At 41.6% G+C, this 17,195-nt stretch overlaps 1 protein-coding gene across 3 annotated transcripts; it reads left to right on the top strand.

The window, feature by feature from the left end:
- Nucleotides 1–155: 155 nt before the first annotated feature.
- Nucleotides 156–15,282, top strand: inpp5jb (inositol polyphosphate-5-phosphatase Jb). 3 transcript variants are annotated; one of them, XM_049762125.1, is made up of 13 exons: nt 156–262; nt 5,963–6,468; nt 7,270–7,377; nt 7,573–7,681; nt 9,971–10,087; nt 10,879–11,054; nt 11,210–11,321; nt 11,675–11,784; nt 11,905–12,103; nt 12,165–12,302; nt 12,373–12,456; nt 12,543–12,647; nt 12,728–15,282. In XM_049762125.1, exons 1-13 carry the CDS (start codon nt 209–211, stop codon nt 13,025–13,027), a joined length of 2,118 nt encoding a protein of 705 aa, XP_049618082.1. In that variant the 5' UTR covers nt 156–208; the 3' UTR covers nt 13,028–15,282. The 3 variants fall into 3 exon arrangements, with proteins under 3 accessions (XP_049618082.1, XP_049618084.1, XP_049618083.1); XM_049762127.2 differs by lacking the exon at nt 156–262 and adding an exon at nt 539–1,040; XM_049762126.2 differs by lacking the exon at nt 156–262 and adding an exon at nt 4,652–5,775.
- The last annotated feature ends 1,913 nt before the right edge of the window (nt 15,283–17,195 follow it).

Consider the following 17,195-nt stretch of genomic DNA (forward strand, 5'->3'; position numbering starts at 1 on the left):
TGAGTCTGGGTTTGTGGCAAATTGGCAATTAAAGCAAACTGATTTTTTTTCTTAATTCATGAATTTGAAAAATCGAATATATTATGATCATTTAATTGCTCCCCCCTTTTTTTTGTGAAAGGAACGATTCCATTTTGTACTGCACATGTGCAGACTTGATTCAGGAAGACAGTATCAAAATAAACCTGTTGGCGTGGCAGTGAGGAAAATGAAGCGGCGTTACACCTGGGCCAGTGGGGAAGACAAGAGGAGAAGGCAAGAGGTAACCAAACATTTTCTTTAAATAAAATTTACGGTTTCAAGTGACGCCGATAGTGTAAAACCGACAACAGCAAGACATATTGCCAGTTGGAGTAGCACTGCTGACAAGTGTCTGTGACGGAGGATGCAATAAAGATAGGGGTGGCTGGGGGGCGTAAATATGACTAAATACGCCCCTGCCCGTGCGTGTCCGCATAACCACGCTCTTCCTGAGTGTGCACTTCTCCGCAGTGACCACCGGGGGGCAATGTGGCTTGAGTTCCCCGACGAATAAGCGCCCCTGAGCCCCTTTAGTTTCGCTTATCTCGGTCCAATCATGTCCAAGCAACCGGGCCACTCACAAACAGAAGCCGTTGGTGTGACTGTGGGTGTGGGGTGGGGTGGCGGTCGTGCCATACTTGTTTAAGTTGTAGGTGTCACGTTGCCGTTCGGTCAGACTCGCCTGTTGTAGCCGAGTGTCCTTCACTCGCGGTTTCCGGAAGCACTGTATTATTGAGGCTGATTTGAAGGACACTCGGTGGCATCACGGTGGTGCTTGTGTGTCTTTAACGCTCAGTGGGAAGAGGAGGAGAAATGTAGGGTGCTGCCTTGGCCGTGTGTGTGTCTCCAGCATCTGACCCACCTACTGTGCTCCCTCTGGACGAGGACGACAGATAGTCGCTGGGATGCCGATGCTGTCACTAACACTCTTGTATTTTATAGTCAACCTGTGACAGCCTTTCTTTTTTCTTTGAGTACCGTTTGAAGAACTATCTTTTTTTTAAATCAGCACAAAACAGGTGAGTGACGAATTTAAACAGCCGCATGCGTGCTTACGTCATCTTTGTATTTATGCTATAACGGTGCCTCTCGTTTGTGTGCATAACAATTGCATTGATGTGTTGCTTTTGTTGATGTTCACATGCAAAATGCAGGCTTCCGTAGAAGGACCTCATTTAACACACTAAGCAGATGTTAATTTATGGAAAGCTGTTTGAGCATTATTTCAATACCCTCGATATGCAGTTTAAAGGAGGAGTTTGCCATTTTTACAATTCATTTCCAAAATATTTTTCTGTCATCATGACTTGACTGTAGTACATCATGAATATAATCTGTGAGAAATGTCAACTGTGTTTGGCCCCCATCTTGTGCCTGTGATATAAAAACACTGCACCTGAAAAAACCCCACAACCAAAGACACCCCTGCAGCCTTCCAAAAAATAAAACTTCAAGCCAATAACATTCAAAGGTGAAATTCGATTTCGGATAAGTGCTTTTGTTGGGTAAAATGTCAGCCCGTGTATTTATCACGCATGACTTTCAAGTCATAATGACTGAATCAGCTATGCAACAAAACCCTTTTTGGGTTGAAAATTGCAAACTGCCCTTGTTTGTTGTCCTGACGAGACAATTTAACACCCTACTAGATCGACTAGGGTGCACTAGTGAACAACTGTGTTTTACCAGTAAAAATCTTTCCTTCCAATCTCAGCATTTGCAGAATTATTTTCAAGTTATGCTACTTTATGAGAAGCTCACCTATTTACTGTTATTGTGCCAAGAAAATATGTTTAAATCATGGAGTTTTATTTGAAGTAAGTAGTGTTTTTGCATTTATGGACTGAATGCTCAAATAGCTTTTCATAATTGCAACAACAGTTCTTACTCCTGCCATCGACCTTGTCAAGCTCTTTTTCATGCCTATGTATTGTATGTAAAATTTATGCACAGACTCAACGAGCATGATAACGCCACAACAGGGAATCAAATGACCCTCATCCTCTTTGTCCAATCACTCAAATGTCCTTGAAGCCGTTCTGTAATTAGGCCACATGAATACGTAGCCCCCAGAGATGTTAGTCATTTCTTTCGCGATATGCAAATGAGCTGTGACCCCCGGGTCACACTGTGGCTATGGCTTAATGTGTTACTGACAGGACACATTTGTATTATGTACAATATCATTAGTCAGGTGTTACAGCTACATTGTGGTGTGATATAGTTCTAGGTTATAATGAGTGTGTCTGGTTCTTTTCATTTGAGTTGAATTTGCCTCGATATCGCTCGCTCGCTTCCTCTTGAGAAGTAAATGGTGTGAAGATGTTGCGGTGCTTGTGCAACGCTTTTAGCTTTGGTCTTGACAGGAAGGAAAATGCAGGCAGTTTAGCTGCTCAGCCTTTTGCACACAGTGTAGACACATTAGACTCTAATAGCTCAAGTTTCAGTGCCTTTATACTGTGGATTTTAGTTTCTCTCCCCAGGTGAGTATCAGTTAGACCTCATTATAAAGTTTCCCAGCAGGCACAAGTTTGCTGTCTCAATGGGTCATTGTCTGTGATTGTGGTGAAGTGTAACACGGAATCTTACTTTTCTTATCTCTGATACATGATGATCGGTTCATTGAAGACTCAAAGTTGCCCATAAGTGTGGATGCGATTGTGAATAGCGACCAGTCTGGGCTGTACCCCGAGCTAAACCGCGACCCAAATGAGGAAAGGCCCTATAAAAAAATGGATGGATGGATATTTATTATGTGCTATTAGCTAAATAGTTTTGACATCCTGTCACTGACACTGTGGGTGATCAGGAACAAGACGCCAAGGGTGAGGCGCTAGGACCTGGAGAGAATATTTCCAGCTGTGGCATCATGTTATTAGCGTGAAGGTCAGCATTGGTGGTCAACATTGGTGTGCCTCTCTCACAAGGGCATGTGGCACTGGAGGCCTTGAATGACAACACTCTCTTCTGGCTGCGATGTCAAAATGTAACACCAGGCAATATGGACCAAACACATTCAGCATTGGGCTTGGAGGCTACACATATGTTGAAATCTTTCATCTGGTAAAGTCTCTAAAAAAATAGGCAGATCATCTATGTCTAGATTCGGGGAACATATGATCTGTTTCTCATCTTGACCTAATTTTCTTCTCTAGTTAAGAAGTCACATTTTGTGGTTGGAGGTGTTGGCAAGCGATTCCTGCTTCTACCGGTGAACACTGTTATTACATCCATCCATCCATTTTCTGAACCGCTTAGTCCCCACGGGGGTCGCGGGCATGCTGGAGCCTATCCCAGCCGTCATCGGGCAGTAGGCGGGGGACACCCTGAACTGGTTGCCAGCCAATCGCAGGGCACACAGAGACAGACAACCAATCGCACACACACTCACACCTAGGGACAATTTGGAGTCTTCAATCGGCCTACCAAGCATGTTTTTGGAATGTGGGAGGAAACCGGAGTGCCCGGAGAAAACCCACGCGGGCCCGGGGAGAACATGCAAACTCCACACAGGGAGGGCCGGAGGTGGAATCGAACCCGCACCCTGGTAACTGTGAGGCGGACGTGCTACCCAGTGCGCCACCGAGCCGCCACTGTTATTACAATTTAATCAAATTAATCAAGGACTGGCAGTTTCCCATCCGTGGTCTAAATGTTTGCTGTAGAATTGTTGCCCACATGCAGTTGTCTAGAAATTCAGCTACAAATTGCATTGCACATTATCAGACTGCACACGTGACTTTTCATTAACCCTTTACAAACTCAAAATAAAACCATCAGTAGTCATACCAATTTCCAAGCCAACGATGTTGTCAGCAATCGACTCGAGGGTCTACGCAGGACTAGATCAAGCTCATCACTTGAGGTCCTCTACATCCTTTTCACTTGCATCTCTCTCACCCTCAGGAGCCTGCATGTAAACACCATGACACATTGGTTATTATCAAATTGTTCCGCTCTTCCCTCCTTTGCGGACGTGAGCGGAATAGGGAATGCTAATCTGTCCTGACTGTTGTCGGCGCAGAAAATAATTTTTGCTCATGCTGTGACATACATTTAGAAAAGAAGGGGGGGGGCTGAAGATTAGCTGCAATGTGAATGTTTATTTGACTCTATGCGTCTAAGCTTCCGCCTGACCTCAAGATGTCCTTCTGATGTGTTTCCTTGTGTCTTTCTGGCCTTCATTGTGTACACAGTAAAATCTGATTGGCAAAAATAAGAAACAGGGATTCAGATTGTGTGTGTGGTGGTCAACCGCACAAGAGATATTGAAGGAGTTGGGCAAAATAATGTTTTCATGGCAACGCATCAATGCTGAAATCTGATTGGACAAAAAATAATAATAACCCACAAACGATTGGACGCCGCATGGCCAAGACACACGCCATAAAATGAAGACTGTTGGGATTAATTATTACCCTTTCATGTACGTTGAAAATGCCCTTGATTCTGATTAGTGTTTGTGCCTGCAGAGAAAGTTTTGAAGACCCTGATGACACGCCACTTGTTAAACTGCTCCCTTCTTTGTCATGCCTGACTTAATTTTAGTAGAAAGATCAGAGTAGAGTTGAAAGTAAAAGTAAAACAGCAATTTGATGAAGTCAATCAGTCAGTCATAGGATTTAATGCATGGAAGTTTGGTCGAATTTTGCTTCAGAGCAAGGCTAGAGTGAGAATTAGAGAAAGCAAAAAAAGAGAGGGGGGGTTAAATCTTGGTGAAATAGACAGTGCCCCAAGGAAATGATGTTGTTGCCGCTAAAATGGGACGGACGGCGGACACGCAACTGTCCATCTGTCTCTCCTCTTATGGATCCACCCACTGCCACGTGAGCACAATTGCCCACCATTCCAAAGTCCTTACTTGCTAAGAGCCATACATGGAGCATCGCTCCCAGGCAAAGATAAGAACAGAACGTGGGCATGCAGAGTGCTCTGCGTCAAGTCACCATCAATTTTTCTTCAAGGTCATACGTCGTTGTGACACAACACTGTCGTTTCTTGGTTATTAATAGTATATCTAGCATAGTTTTGTTGGACTGAAGAGAGCATAAATAATCATCTGGGTAAGGTTGTCACAGCTTTTTTATTGTAAGAAGAAATCCATGTCTTTTTAATAGTCATCATTAGTGAAGGCATTATAACAAGTGCACTGCATCTTAACATCATCATTTTTAATTGTTCAAATGGCTGCAATGTGGAATATCATGTTTTATCAGGCTCATAATCCTATTCTTAGATATAACGTAGCTCGTACAAGCTTTGGATTAAAATCTCTATTGTGTCTTGGCATTCTCGGCCCTCAGCATGTCTTACATTATTTATTTAATGATTAACTTAGCCTTTTGCTGGACGAAATGGGCTTGAAATTCCTCCTTTATTGCCGCATTACTGTGCATTGTACTGTTGATTTGTGCCATGATGTGGCTCCTGCAGCTCTTCCATCTGTTTGGTGTGGTAGTGTTTGTCAAGTGCTCTGAGTTGATAAGAAGTGACCAAGCATCTCCCTGGTTACTGCAGGAAAGGTGGACACATTTGGCAATAGGGAACAGTGTGCAATGTGCACAGGTTTTGTTTTCTCTGCCCCCAAACACATGTACCGTACCTTACATTTCTGTTTTTCTGTGTTTCTTTTACGATGGATGTCCTTGAGCAATTCATGGTGCTGCAACAATGAGTTTCCAAGGTTTTGAAACAGTATTCAGGAAATAGCAGGGGAGCGTTTCAATGACTAAGGCATCCTGTAGGGTCAACAGAGTAAGTTCAATTGATTTGTCATACAGCACAGTCTACCAAAGTGAAGTAGCAAATGAATGTAAATGAGAATAATGACAAGTGCAAAATTCAGATTCTTTGGATGCATGGTTGGTCATGTTTGGTAATGTCAGAAATGTTCTACGCAAGTACAATTCTTGAAACTCAAAACATTCTCTTTGTTTGACAGAAACCACAGGAAATGGACCAAGACCAACCTCTCCAAAGCCAGATGCCAATAGACAACTTGGGTGAAGCAGCAGACACAGTACCATCTCAAAGTACTGCTCCACATCCTTCAGATCCAACATGTGAGCCCACCACCGGACCGCCCACCGCTACTGCCAGGCCCCGACGGCCCCAGAGAAGTGCCAGAGTTGAAGGTTCCGTCGACGTATGCGAACCTAAAGCTGAACCCACACAAGGCGATACGCAGGGCAAATGTGATCCTGATGGCGCCGTGGCAAGTTGTGCAAAAGCTGCCCCCAGCCCACCTGTTAAGCTCTCAGGGGACCGGCCCGGCCTCCACATTAAAGCCGGTCCAAAAGGTCCGGGGCACCATGCGGTCCGGGCTGCCTCGGTGCCCCACACTACTTTAAGCAAGGCCGTGCCGCATCACCTGAACCCTCACGCCCAGAGAGCTCTGTCGGTCGCAGGCACGGCCGACACTCAGGCCCAAACTGTGGAAGACTTCAGGCAAGTTCCTTGACTCATGTGTGAACATGCCTCCTGTACACAGCTTGTCAATACGTAATTATTTTGAAAGCCACAAAGGCACTAGAACACCTCGATGCTGTGTAGTATAAGCATTTAATTCAATCATTTGTGCACCAAAGATTAAGTTGGCATACACAATTTTCTTAAAGTGCATTGTCCATTTTAATCAGTGAGCTATAAATCATGTAAAATACTATTTAAATTAAAGAAAGACAACAAAATCTGGCATTGGGGGCCACTGCAGAAGAGGTGCAAAATGTGTTAATGTAAAACAAGTGTACATTTATTTTTGACAACACTCGATTTAAATGTATATCATACAAGTCTCCTTTCAGCCCTCGGTATATTATAGAAAGAATAATACAAATATTTGTGCTTCAAACAACATTCACTATCTCCAGAATATTTGCCAGAGATGCCACTACGTTGCAAAGGTACAACATTAATACGTTAAAGCGTCAAGTTAGTCATTTACACAAGGAAAGCAAAACCAAACTCTACCACAGTTGATCGTATCTGTGGACAGATTAGATTAGACGGATTAACAAACCGTAGTTGCTCCTTGATGTTTGTGAATCAGTGCCAGAGTTCGCAAATAATTAACCTTTCAAAGATTTCCTTCAGGTACGCACTTAAACAGTCTTCACAAATACTGCATAGCCAGGACATAATGTTCCCCAGATGCTCGGGCGGTTGTTCAAATCATTTTAATTAGCTATTAGTTGGAAATAGTACGTGAGAGAGAGCGAAACGAATGTTAATAAGAGTCTTTGCCGACAGGGTGCACATCATCACTTGGAATGTGGGTTCGGCTACACCCCCTGATGACATCACCTCATTACTGGGCTTGAATATAGGTGATGGGAATACAGACATGTATGTGATTGGGTGAGTGTTTACTGTAGCAGCGCTGGTTTGCCCTAATGCAGTTCTGCCCATGTTACTGTCACCCGACATACACACATAAGACTAAAGAGTCCTGCAGTCATTGCTCATGTCAAAATGTTAATCCATGAGACAATCTAAGGATCTTATTCTGCTTGCACTTGCTGACCCATGTGCATTGTGTCCTGTGTCTCCAAGGCTGCAGGAAGTCAACTCTATGATAAACAAACGGCTGAAAGACGTCCTTTTCACGGACCAGTGGAGCGAGGTTTGCATGGAGAGACTCAGCCCCTTTGGATACGTGCTGGTCAGTAATGGTTTCTAGTTAGGAACATGTGCTCGCTGATTAAAAACGCACTTCCGTCCGGATGATGTGATGGTTGATGAGGTTTGTGCTCATTGCCTTTTTCTGTGCTGCTGCCTCCACTCATTTTGTTGCCTGAGCAACAAACAGTAATGATTTTGAACAAGCGTGTAATATTAGCGTGTCCGCTGTCTTCCGCTCTCTACCGGGCTCATCGGGCACAGTCAAGTGGTTGTCGTCGTCTCCTGGACTCTATTTTTGCTTTTTTTTTTCTCCTTTTGGATGCTCCGTGTTCCAGTTCAATCACTGTATCTGTATCGTCAATACAAATAGAGAAGAGACCACAGAGAAGAGTGTTTTTAACAAGAAAAAATGGACGCTTCAAGAAGATAAGACATAACATGAAACAAAACCAAATCCAAGTTGAACAAAAACACAGATTATGACATTTGTAGGTATTTGTTGCTTCATCAACACATCTGCCATACAGAATTTTTAAATGCAAAACACTGCCCACTGTTTTTTTTGTGGCCAATGACAATTAACACAAATAATATTTGACGTAGCCCGCAATGCTATTTAAAAAAAAAATTATAGAACTCAAATAGTAATAGAATTTCAGAATAAAAAATAAATAAATCAAGTCAAAAACAAAATCTAATCATCTCAAGCACTACCTTGTGTGTCGATATTTTCTATAGCTTGGGAGTTAACAGGAAATACCGTTACAAGCAGTTGGTTTTCCTGTATCCTGTTGTCAAAAGACGTTTGCAGGTATTGCTAGCATGCCAAGCGATGTTATGTGAGCGTAAATCAGCTGTCGAGCCGAAAGAGTGAGACAAACGACTCCCAGGGTGCTGGTTTATTTTGGGATCAGAACATTGTCAGTGTTGATGGGCCTCTGGCAACAATGCTGATGTCTTCCGACTGTTATGGTCAGCTGCATGAGTTGAATGATGTTGTATGATGATGTTAACTCTTCTGGGCATTAGCCAACAATAGGTGTCTGTAGCCATTATCAACAGCAGTGCACAAAAGACTTCATCTCAAATTCACAATGGAGCAGTAATAAAGGGCAAATGCATTTCATATTGTATGAACCAATTAGGCTTACAGTGGATTCGACAGCGTTGTTATTTTTTTGGCAAGTTTATAGAACTACGAGGGCAGTTTTTGCTTGGTCCAGTGCAGAAGAAATGCACACATTTGTGTACTAAATTGTGAATTTAATGAGCACGCACCAAGCTATAGTAATTCACTCACATGTGATTTCACTCAAAAGTTTTATTAAATATTCCACCTTTGTAAACTTAACTATATTCACTTTTTTGGTGTTAATTTAACAATCTGTTTATTTTCACGGTTGTAGCTTTCAGTCGTATAGATTTGCACCGCGTCATAGTGAGAGGTACTGATATACTTTGTCTCAGGGGCTAATTTAAAAAAGTGAATCAGCATATCATGAATGTTTTTAATTAGGATGGAGAGCAGATAATTAACTATGTTAATCTTTTCTTTGGATTTCCTTCGGTTGTGCAGGTGTACAAAATGACTGGTGTACACATTGTACGGTGGTCTCCAAACAGTCACCATAAAAAAGGTGGTCAACTCCACGCTTCAGTAGAAATCATTATGCAACAAAAGGCGTACATCTAGCCAGTAACAACACAAGTAGGAGGGTCTTCAGTCACGTGGCGATGTGTGCATCCATTACTGGCCACGGGGCATTTCAGGCTCAGTGTGATTATGCTTCATTGGCCTGCAGTTGAAATGAGTGGACTAGTGGAGGAGAATGAGGGAGGGGGGGGCAAAATCACAATAGATATATCCATTGGGGAGCTTGGCATAGCACGAAAATATTTCATCATCTTCTACTTTAACTAATGCATGTGCTTCACAGTTACATTGTGAATCGTATTGTGCTGCTCAAAAATGTCAAAATATGCATAGCATGGTTTAAATGAGAGCCACAGAGAAAGAAAACAAATGACCTTCGGACAAGCGACATTTACTCTGAAAAGCGCCGGCCTTCTTTCACAGTGAGGCAAAAGCTTGGTTCATTTATGTGTTCATGTAAAGTCGTGGTTGAGCTTGGCCACAGCCTCCTGTAGGCTGAAATGGAGGTTTAGCACCATCAGCAAGTTGGGATTGAGATCATACAACGTGTTTATTGACATTAAAGTTCAGTCTGACATGCAAAATACTGTATATACTATAACTTACGTCTCTTAAGAATCATGTATCGTGTTTAATGTTAATAATTGTCCATGTGTTCTGCCATGCTGACCTTAGGTGACCTCTCAGAGGATGCAAGGCGTGTTACTGCTGGTTTTTGCCAAGTACTACCATCTGCCCTTCCTTCGTGGAGTCCAGACGGAGACCACCCGCACTGGCCTGGGGGGTTACTGGGTGAGTACTCTCTTTAACACTTTACATATGAAAGCATTACACTGAAAAAGAGATGGACATCCCTGACACTAAAACCTACATAGAGTATACATTCACCGGTCATAATATTAGGTACACAATTTAATAGGTCAAATAAGCTACCCGCCACCTGCCAGTATGTCGCATTCACGTGGAAAAGACAGCCATCTCGTGAGCGATCGGAGAAATGCTAGACGCTAAGCAAACTTATACTCAGTACACAACACACTCGTAGTATATCTACAATGACATTAGTAAATCCAAGAGCCGCATTGCTAAAGTTTAGATGGTCAAGCAAATAAAATATAACTACAGTGCGACATAATTTGTACATCTTTACCGTAGTTATTTTTGTAAAAATGTGGGTGCAGCACATCCCAATCATGCCATCACATGGAGATAATTTGGCCGCATTGTCCTCATTGCTGAGGTCTCTGCCTGCAGAGTTATGCAATCCTGACTTTTAAGTTAAATCCTGCTGTTGTCCAGAGTGCATGATGGGTGTCAGCACATTCTACATGTTTCACACACTGAAGCGTCTTTCGTGATTCAATGAGGCAGAACATTAGGGAGAGCAGTGGGAGGAAAGCCACACATGAGTCGTTCCAACCCCTGCATTGCATGAAGTTTTTTTGTTTGAGTCAAATTTTTTGACTCTCAATGAACACATTTCCTGTTATATAGCAGTAATGACGTGCGCACAATTAATTCACACATTTAAAATGCCGTTTTGATTTTAATGTAACCAATTACTCTCCCTCTGTACGCCGTAGGGAAACAAAGGTGGAGTCAGCGCCCGCATGTCAGTATTCGGTCACACGATCTGCTTCCTCAACTGCCACCTGCCGGCTCACATGGAGAACTCGGATCAGCGCATGGAGGACTTTGAGAGCATCCTGCAGCAGCAGCAGTTTGAGGGCCAGGCGGCCTCTGGTGTCCTTGACCACGAGTAGGTCACAAGCACACACACACACACTCACGCAGTGATAATGTCTACTGTATGTGATTGCATGGTTTTGGTATTTTCAGGTGAAGAGTGTGTTTAGAAAAAAAAAGCCACTTTTAATGATCTGAAAAAGGATGTCCTTTTAAATTGAATTACAGTGTGGTGTTCTGGCTTGGGGATCTCAATTTCCGCATCGATGACCTGGAAATGCACATGGTAAAAACGGCTATCGACAACAACAAGCTGTCCATGTTGTGGGAAAAAGATCAGGTAAGAAATAAGTTGTTTATATTTACAATCAAGCCCAAAATTATTCATACCCCTGGAGCCTGAATAATTTCAGGCTTGACTGTATGATTCATAGGAGAAGTGAACGGAAATGACAGTATGTAGAAAAATACAAATTATTCACGAAGACCACCCAAATAATACCACAGTCAGTTATTATTGCTTTGATGGTATCGATCAACATTGAGAATCATTGATACGGCTCTTGGATTGGATCACGCCCGGTACCTTAAGTTGTCTTGTGAGGGTATGATTTGTAATTTGAGTCACTATGGGGTGGTAGAGAAACGCAAATGAAATCATGGTAATCATCATCATCGTTATTATTGTTTCAGTTAAACCTGGCAAAGGACAGTGAGACAGTGTTGGAAGGTTTCCAAGAGGGGCCCCTCAAGTTCCCCCCCACTTACAAGTTTGATGTTGGGACAAATGTATATGACACAAGGTTGGTGGTGATGCCAGTGAAGCAGCTGCAGCACCAGCGTCAGAGCGCCTTTAAGATTTGTTACAGTATCTTAATTTCAATCATTTCATTTGATGAAATCTTCTTTGTCTTCATTCCCAGTGGAAAGAAACGCAAACCAGCTTGGACCGACCGCATCCTGTGGCGCCTGAGGGCCACTGTGCCTTCTGCCAACAGCGGCAAACGTGGTTCTGTTTCAGGGCTGACCAGCGGCACCAAAGTAACGCAGCACTGCTATAGAAGTCACATGGAATACATTGTCAGCGATCACAAACCAGTCTCTTCCATCTTTACCCTGCAGGTGAGACTGTCCTGTTTGTGATTCTGAGGTGTCCTTTCATTCATAAACCTTTCCTCTCCAGTTCCCTTACAAAGTGGATGTTCCCTTGGTCACAATCTTGGTGGAAGATGAGTGGAATAGTATTGCTGATGCCATAGCCAAGTTCAAACTGGCACCCAGTTTTTCTCGCAGCTCCTGGGACTGGATTGGATTATATAAGGTAGAAAATGTCACATTCACCGTGCACACCAAACCTGATTACCAACCATTTCTGACTTTGCCTGTCTCAGGTGGGTTTCAAACACCACAAAGACTATGTGGGATACGTGTGGGCCAAACAGGAAGAAGCAGATTTTCATCGACAAGAACATCAGGTAAGATGGACGTGTGCTGTGATCTCTTCTAAAGACAGCTTTATCTCACATTTAAAAAAAAAATATCTCACAAAACTCTTTTGCAGGTAACCTTTACAGAAGAGGAACTGCCCAAAGGCTCTGGAGATTTTATCTTAGGTTACTATAGCAACAACATGAACACCATTGTGGGTGTAACGGAGCCATTTCAGGTAATCACCAACTGTATTATTTTCCCTTACCACCTTCCTAACAGTGTCTACGTCTTCTCTGCTCCATCTTGCAATCTCAGATCCAGCTTCCCACATCCGGCAATGACAGCAGCTCTTCAGACAGCTCCGACTTCAGCTCCGAGGACGACAGCACTGTTGTTCTCACAAAGTCGAGGTCTCGCAGTTCTAGTCCCCGCAAGGCCAAGCATCACCGCCGTCGCAGCGGCAGCCACAGCCGCCCTGAAAGTCCCTCGCAGGATGAATCGAAGGAGCGCTCTGACAAAGCTCCATCAGAGAGTGAGCCTGCAAAATGTCCAGGAGAGGGCGACCAACGACCTGCTTCTGAGGAGAACAAACAGAGAGAGGAGACCGGAGTGTGATGTTTATAGCAGAAAAGCGAAAAATATATGTGGTTAATTTCATAATAACCATACTCAAAGTTCCTGTTCATAAAACTGTGCCGTTTGGGACGCAATCTTTCTCAGTAACAAACATCAAATTCCTCAAAAGGGTTTGCTTTGCCTTGAGATTTTATTCCTAAATATTTCACTATGTCCTGCATTTCCTCAGTCTTGCTCCATCCTTTGGTGTGGAAAATACAACCATGCATGATTGTATTTTTTTAAAAGAATATTTTAAGGGCATTTTCTCACCTTGTTGGGAAATGAATGCATTCAGGTGCAGATGCATGATGACCATGCTGAGGATGTGATCTGGCTCAGGGTGCATACAATGTTTGTTTTTTTACCTCTTGAACACAGCATGCATACTGTCGCATCATCAAGTATTAGGAGAAAGCCCCATTCAGCACACATATCCATCTTGAATGATCTTACGCGGGTTGTAATGATGCCTTTTAATTCATTGGGATTTTTTTCTGTTTCATAGCATAAATCTCACCAAGCGGTCATGACTGCCAGATCACATCTGCACTGAATACAAAAAGCTATCTTCCACCCTTCCCTTTGGAACTGCAAGACCACTGAACATATTGTCACTCTCTTAAAAATAACGGCCTAAGCCATATTTAAAAAATATATACGACAATACAAATTATTATTAAATATATATGATAAGTATTTGGTTACTTTTTGTGTATGGTGTATGTTTTCAGAAAAACTGAGGGGGGAAAAAAAGACTTGGGTCATTATTTTCGGAAGGTGACAATATGCTTTTTTTTATTACAGTTTGTTTTTATCCATAGGAACATGGTGACTTGGCAATTCATCACTCAGTGGGAGTAACATCGCTAATCTCAAAACTAAATAATTCCATGATGAGCTTTTAGCAGGCCTCTCCAACAAGCCATGTCAGCAGCATTGCACGTCAGTGCAGTGAACGTGTGTGTTAAGGGCCTTTAAATAGACCCCCGAAAGAGTGCAGTGAAAGGTGGTGTCCTGTGGGAGGATCACTGTCAGCTGACACAGCACAGCTGTTCTGCCAGACCTCATTTTTAATGGCTGCAGGGCAGCCCATATTGTCAAGCTAATTATGACAACAGACAAAATCAGATCCCCCTACATTTAAACAAATTAGCAAAAAAAGAAATGACCAGTAATTTCTCTTGTTACCATCATCAATTCTGAGCAGTCGCATGACTTCTGGAAATGTGAGTAAGCTCTCCAACGTGGAGCAACTTCAGGGCTTTGCATTTGCATTGTGAAATAAAACGGTCACACGTCGTAATGAAATATCCCACCTCTGATGTGATAATATACGACATGCTCGGTCCAGTTTAATTTCTATCTTTAGTTTTTATCACCAGTGACTGTGTTGTCCTTCACTGACCCTAGTGTTTAATCGCCAGTGCAGTACTTCTGTGACATTGTTAGAGTGTGACCTCTGATAACCTGTCTAACACAATTTTGAACTCTTAGAGTAGCAGAGTATTGTGTAGCTGTTACCTCAGTGTGTACTATGTTGTCTAAGATTCAGTGTGGATGCGTGCGTGTTTTTTTGAATGGTGTTTGCTAGGACTCCGTTTGCATGGTGTGGACATTCTCTACATTCCGCTACTGTGATTTTTTTGTGCCGTCAAGTGCTGTTTGGGACTCTTTGTGGAAGTTGTTAGAAATTTAGAAAAGATATGACGATTGAAAATGTATCGTCTGTGTAAGTGTTAGGTGAAGAAAACTACAAGGATAAGTACGCTTGTCTAAATCTGAAGTTTTTGAATCATTTCAAAGTGTAACAATGTATTTTATTTTAGAATAAAAATACAGTGTAGTATAATGGACCTTTATTTTGAGTAAGGTGTAAAAAATTAAGAATGTGAGATGAATTAGACAAATATTGTCTGTCATGATCAGTGACCTGTAAAAAAGATATCTGTCTACAGAATGTCATTGTTTTCCTGTGTCTGAAATAGAGTAATATGTATAAGAAAGACAAAAGTGAAGTATCGTATAAAAAATAGACAATCTATGCCACAAAGTTTATTTTCTTTAAATTATGTATTTATTTTCTTATTTAGATCTACTGTACGTGTAACTATTAAATGAGCCTGAATTCTGCTGGCCAGTGAGGGAACATTATTTCAGTGGGTTGTGGGGAATCATTGATTTTTTTTTTTCCTTAATGTTATGAGCTTGATTGCTCAAGTTGCTTGAAAAAAAATAAATTTTAAATAATGTTATATACACTGTCCAAAATGGCTGCATTACTTTCATCAATATGAATACAATCTGTCATTTCAGTGAAGACTATGATAACATGCTGTTCTGTAATGAAACTGATAGTGACTCAACTTAAATATGTCAATATTTGATAGAATGGGCTTTTTGTCTACATAAAAAGGTTATAACTGTTTGGATTTCAATTCTTGATAAACGTGAGCAACAACAAACATGTTGCCTTTGTATATTATGTTCAATCGAGGCCATCGACCAATCAGACCCCCACCTCTAGTCTATTTTTGCACATTTAATTTAGTTTCTTTTTAGCAGTACTAAATTTGGTGAATTTGGTTTGGATGTTATGTTATGCACTATAGTATGATAAGTCTAATCGTTTTTCCAAATAATTTTCTCTTATTTTATACAAAGGCCGCATTTTGGTACTTACTGGGATAGATCACAAACTTATCTATGATGATGATAATGACTATAATGCTGTTTTCTAAATGACAGCATGGAATAGGAACAAAACATCACATGACATCCTGCAGAGCAATAGCAGGTGCATCTTGCATCATGCTTTTAGTCCCCTGAAAAGAAAGTGTCTGTTCTGCAAATTGATGTTTGTTTCTTTTTAGCAGAACTAAATTAGGCTGATTTTGTTTGGATGTTGTTATGCACTATAGTATCACAAGTCTAATCATTTTTCAAATGATTTTCTCTTATTTCATACATAGGTCGCATTTTGGTACTTATTGGGATAGATCACAAACGTAACTATAATGATGATGATGACTATGATGCTGTTTTCTAAATGACAAAACATCACATGGCCTCCTGCAGAGCAATAGTAGGTGCATCTTGCATCATGCTTTTATTCCCCTGAAAAGAAAGTGTCTGTTCTGCAAATTCATGCTGACTCATTTGCACTGATGCAACACCAGACTGGGACTGTACCATTGTATTGTGATGGGATGATTTGATTAGACCGAGTCCATAAACGACATCCAAAGGTTATCTTAGCCTTGCCTCCATAATGATTACCTTTCATGTCTAATCATGATGTGAAGAATTTTTTTTTTACAGCTGTTGCATAAAAATCGCCCCAAGTCGACAATAAAGTATTCTTGATCTTGAAATATTGCATTAAAAACATCTTGAGCTACTTTAAACAATAAAGATAAACTGTATGAGCTATACTTATTGTATTTATCTTCTGCTATATCTTGAAATTCATTTCAAACCCCTGCTAAACCAGCCTCCGACAGGTCATGGGTTAAATTTGTTTAGTTACCAGTCAGACAGGTATAACATGTTCACAAACAGGAGTGAAATTATATTACACGTTACAGCCTGGATCAAAATAGATATGAGTATTTTTCCACAAAGAATAATCAAGTTGACGGAAAAGCTAACTTACGCAAGCCTCACTGCTATCTGTGGTTCACGTTTTCTAATGTATATTGTAGCCGCAGTTCATGTATTGCACAATATACAATATTAGATAAAGGGTAATCATTCACCCGAGGAGCAATGTGTTGTTTCTAATTATCATGACTATTCCCTTAAAGTACTGCAACTGTTTTTAACTTTAATGGTGCTTTATTCGCTTCTGGTACACACGAGAAGATGGTAAATCACATCCATCCATCTTCTTGCCTTTCCTCATTGGGGGGCTAGGAAATTTCCACGTGACACTTAATTTCTAGAGATCTATGCAAGTGTTGACATTATCCGATGATCACTTTTACACAATACCACCGTTGAGCAACTTTTAAAACATACCCAGGAGCTACTGATCTGGTTCTTGGGAGATACCTGGTGTCCATGGGCACATTGGTGACCCTGATTTAAAGTTGTCAATGAGTCAGAAGCTGGTGTACCCAGAAGAAAAAACTTAAACACAAAACAGGGAGGCCGCAGCTAAGATTTG

Source organism: Syngnathus scovelli, chromosome 3 (genome assembly GCF_024217435.2).
Source record: "Syngnathus scovelli strain Florida chromosome 3, RoL_Ssco_1.2, whole genome shotgun sequence".
Taxonomy (NCBI): Eukaryota; Metazoa; Chordata; class Actinopteri; order Syngnathiformes; family Syngnathidae; genus Syngnathus; species Syngnathus scovelli.